The sequence below is a fragment of the Helianthus annuus genome, chromosome 3, assembly GCF_002127325.2.
Source record: "Helianthus annuus cultivar XRQ/B chromosome 3, HanXRQr2.0-SUNRISE, whole genome shotgun sequence".
NCBI classification, from domain to species: domain Eukaryota; kingdom Viridiplantae; phylum Streptophyta; class Magnoliopsida; order Asterales; family Asteraceae; genus Helianthus; species Helianthus annuus.
This window is the reverse complement of record NC_035435.2, coordinates 6,102,064-6,122,065: the sequence shown is the minus strand read 5'-3', so window position 1 is coordinate 6,122,065 and position 20,002 is coordinate 6,102,064. Positions and strand designations below refer to the sequence as shown.

At 33.9% G+C, this 20,002-nt stretch overlaps 1 protein-coding gene across 1 annotated transcript; it reads left to right on the top strand.

The window, feature by feature from the left end:
• Positions 1–7,260: 7,260 nt before the first annotated feature.
• Positions 7,261–8,115, top strand: LOC110928538 (dehydration-responsive element-binding protein 3). The gene has a single exon (XM_022171550.2). The coding sequence runs from the start codon at positions 7,382–7,384 to the stop codon at positions 8,012–8,014; it is 633 nt and encodes a 210-aa protein (XP_022027242.1). The 5' UTR covers positions 7,261–7,381; the 3' UTR covers positions 8,015–8,115.
• Positions 8,116–20,002: the final 11,887 nt, after the last annotated feature.

Here is a 20,002-nt window from a genome sequence, read left to right as displayed (position 1 = left end):
ATTTTTAAATGAAACGCATAATTGCCTTGTTTGACTAATTACGTGAAAGATGGGGTAAAGCGGGTTCTAATCATAATGTTGATTCGACTTAATTGCGTAAACCATGTGATCAAAAAGTAGTTAACTTTTGATAAGCTAAGTTAACTAACCATGAAGTCGAATAGTAGCTTCGGCATAGAAAATAAGTGAGGTGGAATAGTCGTGATTTTATGACTAATTTAACCGCCTCGTAAATGATTTAAAATAGTTTGACGCCTAACGAGCTAGGTGGAGGCTTGGGAAAGGAAGCGGGTCAAACAAATCAAGAATGGAGGAAAAACACAATTCGGATGCAAGGTAAGTAAAGTTTACATTCTAGTTATTTTATACCTATTGGTTTGATAGGTCGTGAATAATAAGTCTTGTTTTAAATTATGATGTTCCGGCACGGCAAGTGCGGTCCGGAACAAAAGACAATGGTCATAAATCATGTTTAATGGATAAAAAGGAGCTAATGCGGTTAATTAGTCATGAAATGACTAAAAGATAATGAGTTTTTAAATGGTTACCTTATAAGGTAAACCATTGCAAATAATAAGGGTAAAATGGTACTTTGGTCATTTGTGGACAACAACCGTTTAATTGGGGAAAGACACATTATAGCTTGGGTCATAATGGGTCAAAGAAATCAATAAATGATTTACAAGTAGAACGACTATACGGTGTAAACCGAAGTTAGTCATATAGATAAGATGGTAATAAATGCCACCTCATAGAGTTTCATGGTCCTTTAGACCAAACGGGTCAAAAGGTGAAATTATCACCCTTTGACCATATTGACTAATAGTTGTTGAGCTATGTGATTATAGAAATAAATATCGGATGGATATGTACATCGTTATCGCTTAGCGGCTACTAAGGCAAGGTATCGAAACGAATCAATATATTGATTCGAGCCAGGTATGTATAATTGGTCAAATCATCTTTAGAACTTGAAGTTCAATGAGGGCTAAACAAGTTAAAATGGACATTGGGTTATCTTTTAAGTAAACCGAATGATTTAAGTTATTGTCATTGTGTTTTAAGAACATGATGTCTATTTAAATAAGATCCTAGCTCAAACAGTGGAATTTTGGTCAATTACGACATGAAAAGTCCTTGTTGTAAGGAAAGGGTTTAAGATGACTAAAACGCCCTCGTAAGCAAAATTGAGTAAATGAACCTTAAGAGTCGTTTAAAAACAAGTTATATGATCAAGCAAATACTTTGAATAAGTATAGAGAATGAAAAGGGTAAATCTTGGGTCAAAAGACTCAATATGAGTCTTTGTCGTAAATTAGCAATCCGACAAGAAAAACTCGGATTATATAGATCATCTCATTGAGCTCACCACAAATTTAGTTGTGGTTGAAGATCTCATAATAAGTAATGTGGTATAATAACGCAAGAAACGAATGAAAGCGTTTCATGCTCAAAATATGCCTAAATACCCTTAACGGGTCAAAATACGCATATGAGCGTAAACGGGTTTAAGATACGTAAGAAACCCGTGACTTGAACCTAATATGATAGGAATTATTGAAATTATGATTACCGTGAGAATAAGGATCAAACAAACATGTTTCGTTTGATCAAAACATGAACGGGTCAAAACTACGGCAAATTGGAAAAGTTAGATGCAGGGTCCACCGTAAATTACGGTGACACCGTAATTTACGGTGGAGCTGATATGGTTACGGTGGTAACCTACTGTTGTACGGTAGAGGGATATGAATACAGGAGCCACCGTAAATTACGGTGACACCGTAATTTACGGTGGAGATGATTTTCAAGTTCTTGTTTTTCTTTTGATAATCAATTGTTTCCCGGACTCGTTTGGACATGATTTAAACCCCGTAAGACTAAAGCATTTCATGTTTATGAAATGTAGGTACACTATGGGATGCCGGAAGACGATCAAGCTCAACGAAGAACCGAACACGATAAAGATACACGCTTCCGCACTTTGTAACGTTGTAAATTTTTTAGAACAACGATTTCGATCACGTTTTGTAGAATAACTTATGAATTGTAAAAGTTTTAGTAAACCCGTATTTTTTTATAGCATGTGTAGTCTTAACTACACATCTAATTGTTGGTAATTACATATAAAATCGTTAATTAGTAAGCAGGGTGTTACAAGTTGGTAATCAGAGCTCATGGTTAAAGAGTAAGGTGTGTTCGGTTCGAGGCTTGATCGCAAATCTGGTAAGTACATGTATGTTAATAGCTTAGCATGCTAAAGTGTTGTAAACAACACATAGGGCTATCGTGTGATACACGTTACCCCAATTAAAATGATTAATATGGTTGACGAAAATACGCGCGTTGACGCGTATAGTAGAAAAAGCCTTGTATTATAATACGAGCGATTATTGAACTTGACATTACTAACTCTTGTGAATGTTGCAATTGAAGGACAACTCGGCGTATACTGGTCTTTTGGACCCCTCGTATACGCCCAATATAGCCCTATACTGGGCGTCTATTTTTATTTTTTTTTTGTTTTCTTTTTTTAATATTTAAAAAGAGAAAACAAAAAAATAAAAATAAAACTAGACGCCTAGTATAGGGCTATACTTGGCGTATACGAGGGGTCCAAAAGACCATTTTACCCCTGTTTTGCCCCCAGTATAGGCCTAATTCAAGGGTATAATAGTCTTTTGGTCCTCATAGACGCCCAGTATAGCCCTATACTGGGCGTCTATTTTTATTTTTATTGTTTTCTCTTTTTAAATACCAATAACACTAATATTAATTATAAAAAACTCATATTAACTATAATAACACTAATATTAATTATAATAACTCATATTAATTATAATAACATTAATATTAATTATAAAAAACTCATTTTAGTATCAATAACACTAATATTAATTATAAAAAATTCATATTAATTATAATAACACTCTTATTAATTATAATAACTCATATTAATTATAATAACACTAATATTAATTATAAAAAACTCATATTAATATAAATAACACTAATATTAATTATAAGAAACTCATATTAATTATAATAACACTAATATTAATTATACGATGCCTATACGAGACCTATACGAGACTTATACTAAACTATACGATACGATACAACACGATAGGCTTATACAAGACCTATACGAGACTTATAGGATACGATACCACATCCATAGTCCCATACAATGCCTATATGAGACCTATACGAGATTTATACTACACTATACGATACGATACGATATGATACGATACAATACAATACGATACTAGACTATTGGATAAGATACAACACTCGTATATGACTATAGGTGTGGTTTTGGTCCCGTTTAGGCCTATAGGCTTATACAAGACCTATAGGAGACCTATACTAGACTTATACTATACACTATACGATACGATACAACACCCGTATATGTCGATTGGCCTATACAAGACCTATAAGAGACCTATACTACACTATATGATACGATAGTATCGTATTGTATCGTATTGTATCGTATAGTATGGTTCGTATTGTATCGCATAGTGTATAGTATAAGTCTCGTATAGGTCCCATATAGGTCTAGACGAGAGCTATACGAGACTTATACTATACTATACGATACAATACAATACGATACGATACGATACTATAGGATATGATACAACGCCCGTATACGTCGATAGGCCTATACAAGACCTATAAGGGACCTATACTACACTATATGTTACGATAGTATCGTATTGTATCGTATTGTATCGTATAGTGTATAGTATAAGTCTCGTATAGGTCCCATATAGGTCTATACGAGAGCTATACGAGACTTATACTACACTATACGATACAATACAATACAATGCAATACAATACGATACGATACTATAGGATATGATACAACGCCCGTATACGTCGATAGGCCTATACAAGACCTATAAGGGACCTATACTACACTATATGATACGATAGTATCGTATTGTATTGTATCGTATAGTGTATAGTATAAGTCTCGTATAGGTCCCATATAGGTCTATACGAGAGCTATACGAGACTTATACTACACTATACGATACAATATAATACGATACAATACTATAGGATATGATACAACGCCCGTATACGTCGATATGCCTATACAAGACCTATAAGGGACCTATACTACACTATATGATACGATAGTATCGTATTGTATCGTATAGTATGGTATCGTATTGTATCGTATAGTGTATAGTATAAGTCTCATATAGGTCCCATATAGGTCTATACGAGAACTATACGAGACTTATACTACACTATACGACATAATACGATATGATACGATACTATAGGATATGATACAACGCCCGTATACGTCGATAGGCCTATACAAGACCTATAAGGGACCTATACGAGACCTGTACTACACTATATGTTAAAAACAATGTAATATTTCTACGATCGAATATTTTTAAAGGCCGATCTTGAAAACGGTAAAATATTTTTATAAAAAAATAAAACTTTTCTTAAAAAAAACTCAAATTACCCCACCAAAACACCCATTTTTTTACTCAAAAAACATCACCTTCAAAAAACAATCAAATTACCCTACCAAAACATCCATTTTTCAACTAAAAAAAACCAACGAGGGGTCCTAATATTAATTATTTAAAATAAAAAAACTTGTTTTTGTATAAAAGTTTGCTAAAACGATTAATATTGTATAAAATGTTTGTTAAAAAAAAACCCTTCAAGACGCCCAGTATAGGTCTATACGAGGCATATAAGGGGCAAATGGTCATATATGAGGCCTATACGAAGGGTCCTATACGCCCTGTATAGGCCTATACGAGGTGTATTGAGGCAGTCAAACCAGAAGTGACATGAGTCAGACACTGATTTTGATGTAACTCTATACGCCTCGTATAGGCCTATACGAGGCCTATACGAGGCAAAGGGTGTCTAAATAGGCAGATAAGGTGTCTGGATAGTTTGAGCCTTTTTTAATTAGATATGATAAAGGATTATGTGTATATTATAATTAGATATATGTAAATAATATTATTTAATAGATTGATTGTAACATCTGTGTTTGGTAATACTTATTTGAAATCTTTTAGTTTATACAAAATAGACACTTGCATACCAATTGTATAATTTGGGCAATAAATCACACCATCAACTAAATTATATATTTTAGTGTATACTTTGTCTATAACTCTATAAGACAACTCTAGACACTCCTGTTGAAAAAATAAGTTTTCAGTTAATCAAACCTTACCAGAAAACACTTAAACACCTAAGGTTCATTCCAATTTCAATGAGGATTTAAACAAGCCAAGTCGAGCCGATTGTAATTTGTTTAAAGCTCGTGTTGCGTCGAACTTAAACGATGTCATATTAAAATATTATAATATAAATAACAAAATAATGTATAATGTTTTGATTTTATAAAGTTAAAATTATATATGTTAATAACTATAAATGTTTAAAAAGCAATAAAACATAATAAATAATAATCAAGCTGAGCTCAAGCTTAAGAAACTACTCACGAGCGAAGCTTTAGAAATAGAGCTCGAGATGAGCCGTTCGTGATTTGCTAAAACCTCGAATCGAGTCGAAATTCACGATATCATATTATAAGATTATAACTAAAATACCAAAATAATATAAAATAATTTATTTTTTTAAATTAAAATTATATATGCAAATAACTATGATTGTTTAAAAATAATAAAATAAACAATAAATGATAATCGAGCTGAACTCGATCATAAGAAATGACTCACGAGCCGAGCTTTAAAAATAGAGCTCGGGACGAATCAAGGTCGATCTTAGGTGATCGGCACAACTCATTTACACTCTGATTCTTTTTTGCCATAATTGTAATTACATGAGTATTAACCAATTTCATCGTTTACATAAAAATTCAATTCTAAACAAAACTATTTATTACATTTCTGGTCAGAATTGCGTTGAAACTTTCTGACGCTTTTCCTAAACAATATTTATTTGTCGCTATTTTGTCGCGCTTCCATTGCAAATTTAGGGTTTTCTTTTTTTGTATGAAACGCATCGAATTTCATTTTTCGGAATTGTGTGGGAAATATTAACTGGAAAATAACCCTTTTTCTAGCAGTGGTCTGTTTTTTCATGTTTCGGCACATAGGAATTAGTTTGAGAATATATAATTTGCTAAATTTCCTCACAGCTCGACCGTTACAAGTAAAAATCTCCAAAGTGTGTCTTACCATCTTTCGCGTCTAAGTTTTTAGTTTGAAAACATTTATGAAAGTATAATGAATCATACATTGATCAACTCCAATATTGTTGGGCAATATGTCAAATAATTCACCAAATTACCATTTCCCTACCCTTTTTGGTAACAATCACCATTATTTCAGTCATAAATTTCAGTTTTATCTTCAACAGGCACGCGGTCAGAGCCCCGGGCTCATCTCACTGCTTGGAAGCTTACGGTTTCATGTTAGATTAAATCCTGAAGTTTCATCCAAATCAATTCTAATAATTATCATGGAAAGATGAAGTGCAACTTTTCAATCTTTATTGGGTTAAGGCTTGCTTCTTGTTGGCCCTTGTTAGCTTTGAATAAAATTGTTGTTCCGAAAATGTATAACACATGCATCATTTGTAGAACTTGTATTTAAAACACATTATTTCTTAGAAACATTTCAAATGTAGCAATTTGATCTTTCGTTTTTGTACCTAAATGAAACACACGTTTCCTTCGAGCTATTTTCTTGCCCCTTTTATTAAAAGCTACGTGACAACTACACATTTTCTACCATTTACATTTAAGGAGTAGTTTTTGAAATATATCAAGCATATGCTTGCCCCGTTTATTAAAAGCTATGTGACAACTACACATTTTCTACCATTTACATTTAAGGAGTAGTTTTTGAAATATATCAAGCATATGGATATAGACATCACAAATTTTTATCTCAACGTGCAGGGTCCGTTATCACTCCGACCAGCAAAATTTATTACTAACACGATATTAATCAAACGTTAGCCTATAAACTAGTTGTTGCCACCCTCTACAGTGTCTAGTGTAGTCTCAACCTATATACTAGTTGCCACCCTGTAATGTGTATAGTGTCCTCACATTTTAGTGATACTTACATACCCTAAATTTATAAATTAATAATTAATGTCACATTTCCTGTCCCTTCGTAGATGGTATGAAATTTCCCTTAGGTTTCTCTCTCTAGATTTTCTCTCACTATATCTATATGTGTGTATATATATGGACTCTCACCAATATTTGTAGGTGCATTTAGCCCCTCAACACTTGTAAACCTCACTTCTCTTCACTTCTCTCTCTCTCTCTCTCTCTAAACTTGTATCCATTTCAAGAATTAGTGATCATCATCATCATCATCATCATCATAAATTCACAATGGCTGAGCTTCCCAACTCAAACATGTTATCAACCGACCCGAATACTAAACCGGGCAAACGGAGCAGAGAACAACAAGATACCAAAGCCAACAACTCGAAACATCCAGTTTATAGAGGTGTACGGATGCGTGCATGGGGAAAATGGGTATCCGAGATCCGAGAACCCAAAAAGAAGTCCCGGATCTGGTTGGGTACATTCTCTGACCCGGAACAGGCCGCACGTGCGCATGACGTGGCAGCACTAACAATCAAAGGTTCTTCAGCAATCCTTAACTTCCCCGAACTCGCCGGTGTGTTGCCCAGACCGGACACGTGCTCACCACGTGACATTCAAGCTGCAGCCACTAAAGCTGCTGCCATGTGCCACCTTAACCAACCCTCCACGTCATCCTCGTCGTCGTCGAACTCTAGTTTAACGTCGGAGGAAGTGTTGGATGAGATAGTTGAGTTGCCGAGTTTAGGAGCGAGTTATGATGACTCGGGTGAGTCGAGGAATGATTATGTGTTTGTGGATTGTGGGTGGGATTGTTACTCGTCGGAGACACCGTGGACGGTGGATGTGGATGGTGGATACTTCGCCGGAGAGTCTGGGACGTTTTTCTCCGACGCGTATTCATGGCAACATTATTGAAAATAAGTAATAATAATAAAAAGATTTATGAATGAATTTAATTGTGCCTATTTTTCTTTTCTTTCCCATTTCTTTTTAATAAAGAAATTTGGTTGTGGCCCTTTCACAATTATTGGAAATTTTTTATTTCAATATTTTGGAATGGGTAGAGTATTTGATATATAAATTTTTATCTAGTGTCTACCTTGTTAATTGTTATCTCATAAAATTATTGATGTATCTAATATAATTGGTTTATAGGGTTCTCGTAGTTTCTTTTTTTTTTTTTTTTTTTTTTTTTTTTTTTTTTTTTTTTAAACTTAAACCAAACACATTCTTTAATTCTACTAATAAACTACATTTTTTTCATCATGAGAATTGAACATTCACTATTTACAAAAGCCAAAACCGTATTCAACTCGCTAGAAAAAAAAAACCTTACGTTCTCGCAATTATTAACAAGAAATTGATTATGAAAAGGATGTATATACCCTTAGCTATAAATATTATGTATTTCATGTTGGTTGTGTGTTTGTATGTGTGTACTTACTAATATTTAGTATTCATTTTAAAGATTCTATATGGTTTTGAATTAACATATACAATTTTTCTACATTAGTAATTATGTGTGTACTTATATTTAGTATTCATTTTAAAGATTCTAAATGGTTTGAATTAACATATACAATTTTTCTACATTAGTAATTATACGTGTGTACTTATATTTAGTATTCATTTTAAAGATTCTATATGGTTTAAATTAACATATACAATTTTCTACATTAGTAATATTTAAACTTTAAAATTGCAAATTATTATGATATTTTCTAAAAAGATGTATATTTTGTTAACATAACAGCATCTGTTTTATGCAACGTACTATAATTGGTTATTAAAAAAATCATATCCAAAATTCTACAATGGAATTCAGTTTGAAAAAAATAAGATCATAACCAAAAGTTCTAAGTGTAATTCAATTTGAAAAGTTTGCCGTGACATTATATAAGTTATATAATAGAGAATATGTAACCTTTTCTTGTGAAATATCATTCAATTAAACGTTTTCAATTTGTCACCATTACTATATTTACTACTTGGGTCACAAATCATTTAATAGAGTAATAAATGAATAAATTAATTCGAAAATGACAATCCTTCATATGTCTAAAATAATGTAACAAAGTAGTCATATCAAGCTTCAATTAGTGGTCATAACTCATAAGAGCTTCATGATTTCTATTGTTATACTTTAAAAAAGAGTTAATCAATTATATAAAGCAGCAAAAAGGTCACGCTCTAGTGGTTTCATATGAAAGTCCATATAAATGAGTTTAATACATATAATGAGCATATTTATACAATTGTTTTTTATATAATGAGCATATTTATATATTTTGACAACTAAAACTTTGTAAAAAAAAATTGTTTGCAGTGCGTACCTTAGGGGCAAAGTGTTTCATCACATTTAACGAAGGTGAACCAAAAATATTATTTTTGAGGGGGAGGGGGGGGGGGATTGTTTTGTTAAAGTCATACTAAGTAGCAACCGGATGAAGACCAAAATTAGGAAAAACGTAAACAAAAAACACAAATTTTTAACACCAAATAACTCATACGACGTAAAAAGTGAAATCAAATTTATAATGACACGTATTAGAAAGTCGAGGAGGTCCCGAGGGACCAAATGTAACCATCAAATAATGTGCTAAGTATCAACCAAACGATGATCAACTCTAGGAAAAAGCCGTACTAAGTAGCAAACGAACAACCAAAACCCGGAAAAATGTAAAATAAAAACACGAATTTTTAACTCCAAGTGACGTTAAAAGTAGACGAAATCGAATTTATACCGACACGTCTTAGAAAGTCGAAAGAGCTAAGGTCTCAAGGCACCAAATCTGACCACCAAACACTATGCTAAGTAGCAACCATACGACTACCAAAGTTTTTTGGAAAAATTCATTCAACTTTTGTGACAAAATTATAAAAACCAACGAGTTACAAAATTATAAAAACCTTGAAGTTTATTGTGATTAAAAAAAAGAAAAACACAACATACAAAACCAATAAAAGACAAATATTATAAATATAATAATACTCTGGTTATCAACATCTAAAATATAATAGGCTTATATTTTAAGTAGCAACCGGATGATGACCAAAATTAGGAAAAACGTAAACAAAAAACACAAATTTTTAACACCAAATAACTCATACGACGTAAAAAGTGAAGTCAAATTTATAATGACACGTATTAGAAAGTCGAGGAGGTCCCGAGGGAAATGTAACCATCAAATAATGTGCTAAGTATCAACCAAACGATGATCAACTCTAGGAAAAAGCCGTACTAAGTAGCAAACGAACAACCAAAACCCGGAAAAATGTAAAATAAAAACACGAATTTTTAACTCCAAGTGACGATAAAAGTAGACGAAATCCAATTTATACCGACACGTCTTAGAAAGTCGAAAGAGCTAAGGTCTCAAGGGACCAAATCTGATCACCAAACACTATGCTAAATAGCAACCATACGACTACCAAAGTTTTATGGAAAATTCATTCAACTTTTGTGACAAAATTATAAAAACCAAAGAGTTACAAAATTATAAAAACCTTGAAGTTTATTGTGATTAAAAAAAAGAAAAACACAACATACAAAACCAATAAAAGACAAATATTATAAATATAATAATACTCTGGTTATCAACATCTAAAATATAATAGGCTTATATTTTAAGTAGCAACCAGATGATGACCAAAATTAGGAAAAACGTAAACAAAAAACACAAATTTTTAACACCAAATAACTCATACGACGTAAAAAGTGAAGTCAAATTTATAATGACACGTATTAGAAATTCGAGGAGGTCCCGAGGGACCAAATGTAACCATCAAATAATGTGCTAAGTATCAACCAAACGATGATCAACTCTAGGAAAAAGCCGTACTAAGTAGCAAACGAACAACCAAAACCCGGAAAATGTAAAATAAAAACACGAATTTTTAACTCCAAGTGACGTTAAAAGTAGACGAAATCCAATTTATACCGACACGTCTTAGAAAGTCGAAAGAGCTAAGGTCTCAAGGGACCAAATCTGACCACCAAACACTATGCTAAGTAGCAACCATACGACTACCAAAGTTTTATGGAAAAATTCATTCAACATTTGTGACAAAATTATAAAAACCAAAGAGTTACAAAATTATAAAAACCTTGAAGTTTATTGTGATTAAAAAACAGAAAAACACAACATACAAAACCAATAAAAGACAAATATTATAAATATAATAATACTCTGGTTATCAACATCTAAAATATAATAGGTTTATTCTTCAAGTTTCTTTACTCTATATATACTGCATTGTATTTATTGTATGAACAGACCATGAATAATATAAAGATCTTTCTCCCTACATCTTTTTCTCATATTGTTTAGCTATTAGGCTTGTTGTTTCACAACACGTTACTAGCACGAAAGTGCTCTCGCCTAAACCCTAATCACCTTCCATGATATTATTGTTCTACCAATCCATATCCATGAAGTTGTAGCCACCGAAGCTCACACGAGTGATTTTTCGTCGTTTCTTCGAAGTCTATTCATTCATAATATCTTACAAGTAAGTTTTAATTATTGGATAATCTTGTGTTATTTCTTGATATTGATTTTGGATGATTAGTTAATCTTTATAATTTGATATTAATGATATTGAAAGAAAGGTTTCGTATATCATAAAACAAGTCTTTTTGATCGAAATTGAAGGTATAAATCGATAAGATTTTGTATAATTATGTGGAATAAAATATGTCGATCGAAAAACCTACACAAACAAATCAAAACAATCCTAAATCACAAACGCAATGGCGATTATAAAATTTCTCGTTGATATCCATTTACCACCGTTTTATTTGTATGCAATATCCAAAGGAGTGAAAAACATAAATAAATAAATTAAAGCTTAGTTTGTTTTTTTTGTAATATTACTTCAAAAGAAAATTATTTTTTGAGCATTTAGTTAGAAATATTGTGTGACAACATTGCCACGTCTCTTTTATATATTGGAACTATGAGTTAAAGTTGGAGACTCTTCAACTTTTGAGCATTAATTTTAACGAGCATACGACTTGTGGATGATTTTTTAGAATTTAATTTGTAATCCTTTAAACCTATATCATTTATTAAAGTGACAAAATATGTATGTTCCTTTAAATATGTGCAGTATAAGGTATTGTTCTAAAACAATGAGTATCTATATAGCACAAACTCCTGGTTTGAGTATAAAGGATTATCAAAACTGCTTATTATGATTTAATATTTATTGTTTTTTCATGATTTGGTTTTTTTTTTTTTGAAACGAGAACTTCATTAAACCACTCCCGAACCCGAAAACCGAGCCGGGGAAAAAACAAAACACACCTTACAAAAAGTTAAAGTTACACCAATCCAACCATGAGATATGATTGTTTCTAGATCTATGTTTATACCATAAAAATCCTAAAGATTTGACCTCGCTAAAGACATTATCCACCTTGAATTCAGCTTCGGAGAAAATAACCCTATTCCGCGCCACCCACAAGCACCAACAAGAAACATAAATGATACCATGAACAACCGATTTCCTCCCGGCACTGATGTGCCCCTCCTTGTGTATTCCCAGCAAGTCTCGAAAAGAAAAAGCGAATATAAGCGGAAGGCGACACCATCGACTAATCTTCTGCCAGAGAACTGCTGCCCCAACACACGAGGTAAACAAGTGATCCACTGTCACAATGTCAGATTTGCAAACGGGACACAGCCCGTCCCCCACCGGTATCCCTCTCCTACGTAGCGCATCAGCGGTAGGAATTTTGTTCATCTCCGATCTCCAAACAAACAGATTGCATTTAGACGGAACCCACATACACCAATCCACCACAAACCTGTCACTGTCTTACTCCGTTCCCATTAAGACTCTTTTGGCCGATTTAACCGAAAACATACCCGAAAGATCACCCAGTCACTTCCACTTATCTTCCAAATTACCCAAAGAGACAGTGGAGAGGATCGATTGGAGAGCAACCAACTCCCTCGACTCATCCTCCAAATCTGGGTCATGCTTCCAAAGCCAATCTCCCTGTAATCGGTCCCGAACAAAACAAGTATTCACCAACTCCAGCCCAAACAAACTCGGAAAGAGCTCTTTTAGCGGCACCTCTTTAAGCCACGGATCAAGCCAGAAAAGAATACGGTCGCCTTTTCCAACGGTACCTTTAAAGAGACTCCGAAAGAGAGAATTACCAGCATAGGGCTTGTTAATAACCGAAACAATACTATGCCAGACTCCGCCAAACGAATTTTTTATCGGGAGAAATGACCAACCCGACCCACCAGAATGGATAGCATCCACCACCTTAACCCACAAGCTGTTAAAACCGCACTTGTACCTCCATCCCCACTTACACAACAACGCACGATTTATATTGCTCAGCTTGCTAATCCCCAATCCTCCAAATTTCTTAGCCATAGTAACCCTCTCCTACGCGACCCATTGAGTTTTTCTAACCTCATTCGATCCACCCCAAAGAAACTTTCTGATCATCTTTTCCAAATCCGTCACCACCTTCACCGGTGCCTTATACAACGAAAAATAGTAGGTCGGAATACTTTCTAGCACTGACCGAATAAGCGTAATTCTCCCCCCAAAAGATTTGGTTGAGTCTCTATTTTGTAGTAGTTATATATATTTTGTTAGACACTCTATATATGTCTATAACATATTCAATAAAATTGATATATGTGTGTAAAATATATTCAATAAGATTGATAAGAATCATGGACAAATAATTTTCCGATATCGTGGTACAATTTTGTTTTACTTGACCTTGTTGTTATCATTGCAAATTGTAGTTATAAGTTTTATGATTGATTTTCATAGAGTGACATATTTGTTTATAAAATTAAAACAAAACTGAATATTGATAATCACATGGATAGTCTTTAATTTAATTGGTTTTATTACCTTCTTTTTATATCTATCATATATGTGTTGATATTTGAACTTTATTAAAATATACATGGATTGTATTATATATGAATACATGAAACGTTCCAGTGACAAGATATATGGTGTCTTATATGAAATTATATGACTAGTTATTATATAACTTCTATTGATGACAAATTATTGCTAAAAGTTAGTAGTTAAAAATCATATGTTGAGTTTCATATCTTTATAAATTATATGCTGATTTTCTTATCTTTATAAATATTTGTTTGCTTCTATAACTGTAATATATGATTCAAGATATGAATTCATGGTGCTTTCGTCATATAATTTTGTTCGTTATGGAACAAACAATATTTTAATTTTGTTCCTTATTGAACAAACAATATTTTGAAAGTTACGTACTTGCTATTGATAAAAGAGAGAATGATGTATAATGGTTTTTATCGAAAGATTATCACTAGTGCAGTTATATTCTTTTTAAGTATTTATATAGATCTTATTGGATAAAAAAATTTCAATGCCAAAGTTAATTGTTTTATTAGCACTCACATAAAAAGTATCATATGTTTAGATATGACACCTGAGTGCCATATCCTCTGAATCTTATCATCTAGTTATAAAGGGCCATAAGGTGTATGATTGATAAATCTTATATAATTCGAACATTTAGTCAATTCTTATTGATGTTATGTGAAGAAAAGATTGTATACAAGGAAAATTTGGATAAAATAATTTTCGTTGTCGCACTTGAGATATATGCTCTTGAAGTAGCATACCATTATGAGAGTCATGAAAAGTTTGAAATGATATATACTCATGTGACTGAGTAAATAATGAAAAGCTATGAAACTTGTTTTGGTTCTACTCCATTCCTAGAGGTGAATGTGAGTAAAGAATGAAAAGCTATTGATCATTGTAAAGGTTAGTGATCATGGACATAACTGAGAAAATTGTAATGATGAGATCGACCATGAAAATTATATAATGGTCAAGTTAATAATGAGATTGACTATTAAAGCTGTATTGATGGTCATAATGAGAACGATTACCAAAAGTGTCAAACTAAAGGATTTATATGAGAATATATAGTTTGGAATGATGATATGGTCTTCTCTCATATGTTATGTCTTGAATTATCATGAGTGCAAGTGATACATATTGATCATAAACCAGAAGTTTATACATCATGATTATTTAATTAATTGGCATGACCGGTTAGATCACACTGAGTCAATGATGATGTGAAACATAATGAAGAACTTATGTATTGTTTGCTCTTAAGGGAAATTATGTATTTGCCAATTAAGGGTGTGTGTCCCTAAATATTCTAGAAGTGATTAGGGGATATGCATATCCCAACATGATACTATTTAGTATTTTGAATCGATGCATCCTCTAAATGGTTATCAAATTCACAACTTGAGGTTTGTGTAATTTATGGCTTAGCTAATAAGATAGCAAGAACAATATTCCAGATTGCATGTATTTATTAGTGGTGATGATAAGTTTATTTCCCTAGCTATTTGTTGGCCCATGCATTCAAGCCCAGAAGAACAGATGATATGAAAAGCCAAAACCGGTTCTCTACAATTGATCATCATAAGCAGTGCATGTCCTAGACTTTCCCCAATGACAGTGGTTATCCATCAGCTGATGACTTCTAAGTGCTGATCCTTCTCAGCAACTGTTTATCAAAGACCTGCTAAAGTATAAAGACTGAAGCCCTAACAACTACTATCTCTCAAGTACTGATGAAGAACAAAGCACTGCTAACTCAAGGTCTGATCATCCTTTGAAGAAAGCACTGATCCTCAACATCAGTGCTTAGGCTACAACAGTGGGAAGCTGCATCAGTGTTTTTATATAATCAGTGTTTATTGCAATCAGTGTTTAGCTTGTATCAGTTGTTAGAGGTTGTTAGGTTGTTAGATGTCACTGTTTAGGTGACGTCAGCTAAGATGCTCAGTGGTTTGGTTTGTACTATAAATAGAACAGTACCTGTACTATTCTATTAGCTCTTTTGCACCAAGTCATCTTGTACGAACAAATTAGTGAGCTTAGGCTGAGGGGGAATTAAGTTGCATGCATGCATAGTTGATTTTTGTAATTGATACAATCTTTCGACTAAATGAAATCATGTTTGCTGAAAACTATTCTTCTTTGGTTGTGTCTTAAAGTTTATTTCTATTTCCGCTGCACATTAATCTCTGTTTCATTTTCCATTTTTATTAAACAACACAATCTAAAGAAACTCGGATCCTAATAATTGGTATCAGAGCTTGGGACAGTCAAATTCGATCTAACAATCAATTTGACATAAAAGTTCAGCTCAAATTTATTGATACTTAAAATTGTTCGTATCAGTTGAAAAAACAGAGTAAGAGGTAATCACGTATAAAGTTGATTATCCGAAAGCTATTGTAAAATCAACCAAGATGACATCACAATCACATGACCTTCACAACACTGGAACACTATTCAAGCCGCCTATGCTTGTCAGATCTGAGTACAATATCTGGCAACGTAGGATGGGCCATGTACTAGCTTAGCAAAACACCGGATGCTGGAAATCAGTCATCTTTGGACCACATGTTCCAATGGTGCCTAGTACTGAAGATCCCAAAGGCTTTGTGCCTAAAAGCCTTGAAAATTACTCAGAACAAGATTTTCAGAAAATGGAATTAGATGCAAAAGCTTTTAGCATAGTAGCCTTAGCTCTTCCAAATGACATTTATGATGGACTGTTACATTGTAACAGTGCCAAAGAGTTGTGGGATGCTCTTAAAGAGCAGTTCGATGGAACAGAAGAGGTGATCGAAAATAACAGGGAGGTTTTGAATCAACAGTATGAAACGTTTTGCCATGTGAAATGAGAATCTCTAACACAACAATTTGAACGTTTTAGTTGTCTCATTAGTGAACTTAAACTTGTTAATGTTGAATTTGCAAAATCAACTCTAAATAGTAGGTTTCTAAGGTCACTACCTGACAAATGGGACATAATTGCTTTTGTGACTAGAAATTCCGTTGGATTCAAAGAGTTAAGTCTGACCCAACTTCATGGTCGACTCCTCACTTATGAGAGAGAGTTGAACCAGAAAAAGAAGCTACAAGAATCAGGAAAGGTTGCTGATGATTACACCTTTGGTAACACAACACTTCTGGGTCAAGAAGAATCTGGTAGTAGTAAGGATCAAAGTTATGATCATTACATTGACATAACTGCTGGTGGAGCTTTTAACAACTCTGATTCTTACTCATCTAACTATGCTTTTACAGCAAATGGAGAAAACCAGAATTTTGACAACTTATCCTTTGAACTCAATGTTCTCCAGCATTTTGATCCCACTGATCTGGAGGAAATGGACATATTGCACCAACTGGCACTGCTGAGTGTAAGAACCAACAAGTTTTATAAGAGAACAGGAAGAAAATATTCAGGGTTACATGGGAATCTAAAAGTGGGGTTGGATAAATCAAAACTAAAGTGCTACAAGTGTAACAGGCTAGGACATTTTGCTAGAGAATATATAAGCCAAAATAGTAGACCAATCATAACACATCCTAGCCCTAGACCTCAAAACACATAAAACACTGTGCACTATTACCAAAATACCCCTGCTGCTCATGTAAACACTACTCATTATGCACACCCTGTAACACATGTTCTAGTGTAATATGTTCAAACCACTGTCCCACAAATTCAGTATGTCCAAACCCTAGTCTCTCAGGTCCAAGTGCAATAACCAGCACCACAACATGCTGCACAAACATCTGCTCTACCAGAGGCCAGTCAGCAAAGCTTCTTTACCCAAGGCTTTGTTGATTGGAGTAGCATGCCTGATGAATTATTTAATGAAAACTTTGCTCTATTTGCTAAGAATGATGCTCCTTGTGATGAATTCTGTTTTGCAGCTTTAGAGTCAATTCTAGAAGGGCTGGAAACTGAAGCGGGAGAATCCAGTGCTGAAACAGTAGATGAAATTGTTGAAGCAGTGGTTACTACTGTAGTTGGTGAACAACTGTTAGAGAAGGAACCCAAACCACTGTTAGAACCTCTTGTTGACCCCTGGTGCAAAGATGAAGCTGAGAAGGACACTAGTGCTTGTGAGAATGTCTGTGACTGTGCCATGGCGGCTGCAGCTAAGGTATCACCTCAGGTCTTGAAAAACCTAAGTTCAGACAAATGCATCATAGCATTTGCTAATGTTAAAGAGGTGAATGAAAACCTTAGAGACAAAATCTTAAAAGATGAAATACAATTTGAAAAGTCTGTAAAAGAACTTAAAAACAAATTGTTTGAAAAAGATAATGAGATTTGCAGTCTTAAACATGAACACAACATAACCAAGGACCAAATTCAAGCCATGATAGAGAAATATCATGCTTGCAAAAAGGAGTTGGATTCCACCCAAATCACTTGTGAGAAATGGGTGGAATCCTACAAAGGTTATGAGCTGATGTTAGAGAAACAGATCAAAAGCAATGTAAAATTTGCATAGGTTTCAGGAAAAATGACCAAGTTGAAAACACTGCTGTAAATGAGTCTGGGTCTGTTGAGATTATTCCAACAAACAAGGATGGTCAAGAAATCAAAATAACTGATAAAAATGGTAATAAAATCATTTTGGAAAAAGCAGAGGGGTCATCAACCTTTGAGGAGATTGAAAAATATCAATTCAAACCCACCTGGTCATATGAGTGTGACATCCTTGAGAATCTCAAACCCATGGATTTTTCCACAGTTGAAGGTGTGAAAGCACCTAAGGCCAAGGTAATTCCTCTTAAAGACATCCCAACAGTGGTTCAAAACTCTGTTGCAAAGGAAGTTGAAAAGAAGAAGAAGAGAGAAAAGGTTAAAAACTTGTTTTGTGATTTTTGTGAAAAGATTCCACAAAGGATTGTTTTCATTTAAAAGCCTATGACATTAACAAAACAAGCATAATTGAGCCTGCAAACAACTGTACCATCTGGGGAAAAACCAATCATCTTACTCTTGAGTGTGTGTACCTCAAAACTTTTGAGGTTAAAAAAAGGAGTACACTTCAAAAACACATGTGAGTTCATCAAAACAACCCATCATGAAACAACCATTTGTGTCTGTCCAAACAGCTGTTACAAAATAGTTGAACAAGAACTCTGCTCCAAGAGATGTTCAAGTGACATATGCACCACCTGCCAACCAATTCCAAAGAGGAAGAGGTCAACCTCCATACTAAAGGGTCCCACATGTTTATGAGGCTTACAAAAATCCTTCTAAACCAAAAGTGAACAGGCATCCCTTTGGATTTCAACATTTGACAGGAAATGGTCCAGAACAGTGGTTACAGAGAAATGCTTCAAAAGCTGTTCAAACCCCTGAGCTAACCACTGTCCATTTTCCCGGACTTGACACTGACTCTGTTTTAACCCCATCCAAAGCCTTATTGGCTTTGGAGACCCACTGGAACTAATTGTTTACTTGATGTGCAGGGAGCTTCTGCATGCTTAGATAGTCTTTGGTATGTAGATAGTGGAGGCTCCAAGTACATGACTGGATGTAGAGCCCTACTCAAAGAATTCAAAAATCATGGGGGGTGATATATCTTTTGGTAACAATTCTAAGGGAAAGGTGTTGGGGTCTGGAACAGTGCAGTCTGGTAAAGTCAAGTTTGAAAATGTCAATCTCATTAACAATCTAAAGTTCAACCTCCTTAGTATCTCACAAATGAGTGACAAAGGCTATGGGTCATTCTTTACTAAAGAGAGTTGCAAGATTGTTGGACTAGAAATGGTCAAAAAGATTGAAGAAATAATAGCCAATGGAAAAACTCAACTTGTTGCTCGAAGGAGTGGCAATGTTTATGTAGTTGATTTGTCAAAAGAGCCCTATGACTGATGCATGTATGTTCTTAGCTGCCTCTAACAAAGAGACAGAATTATGGCACAGAAGATTGGGGCACACAAATCTCAAGACAATCACTGCTTTGTCAAAACAAGGCCTTGTAAGAGGTCTTCCACAAAAATTGTTTACTTGTTCTGAAC

What these genes read in the sequence shown, in the direction of transcription:
- LOC110928538 (XM_022171550.2), top strand. Translation starts at nt 7,382, where the DNA reads ATGGCTGAGCTTCCCAACTCAAACATGTTATCAACCGACCCGAATACT.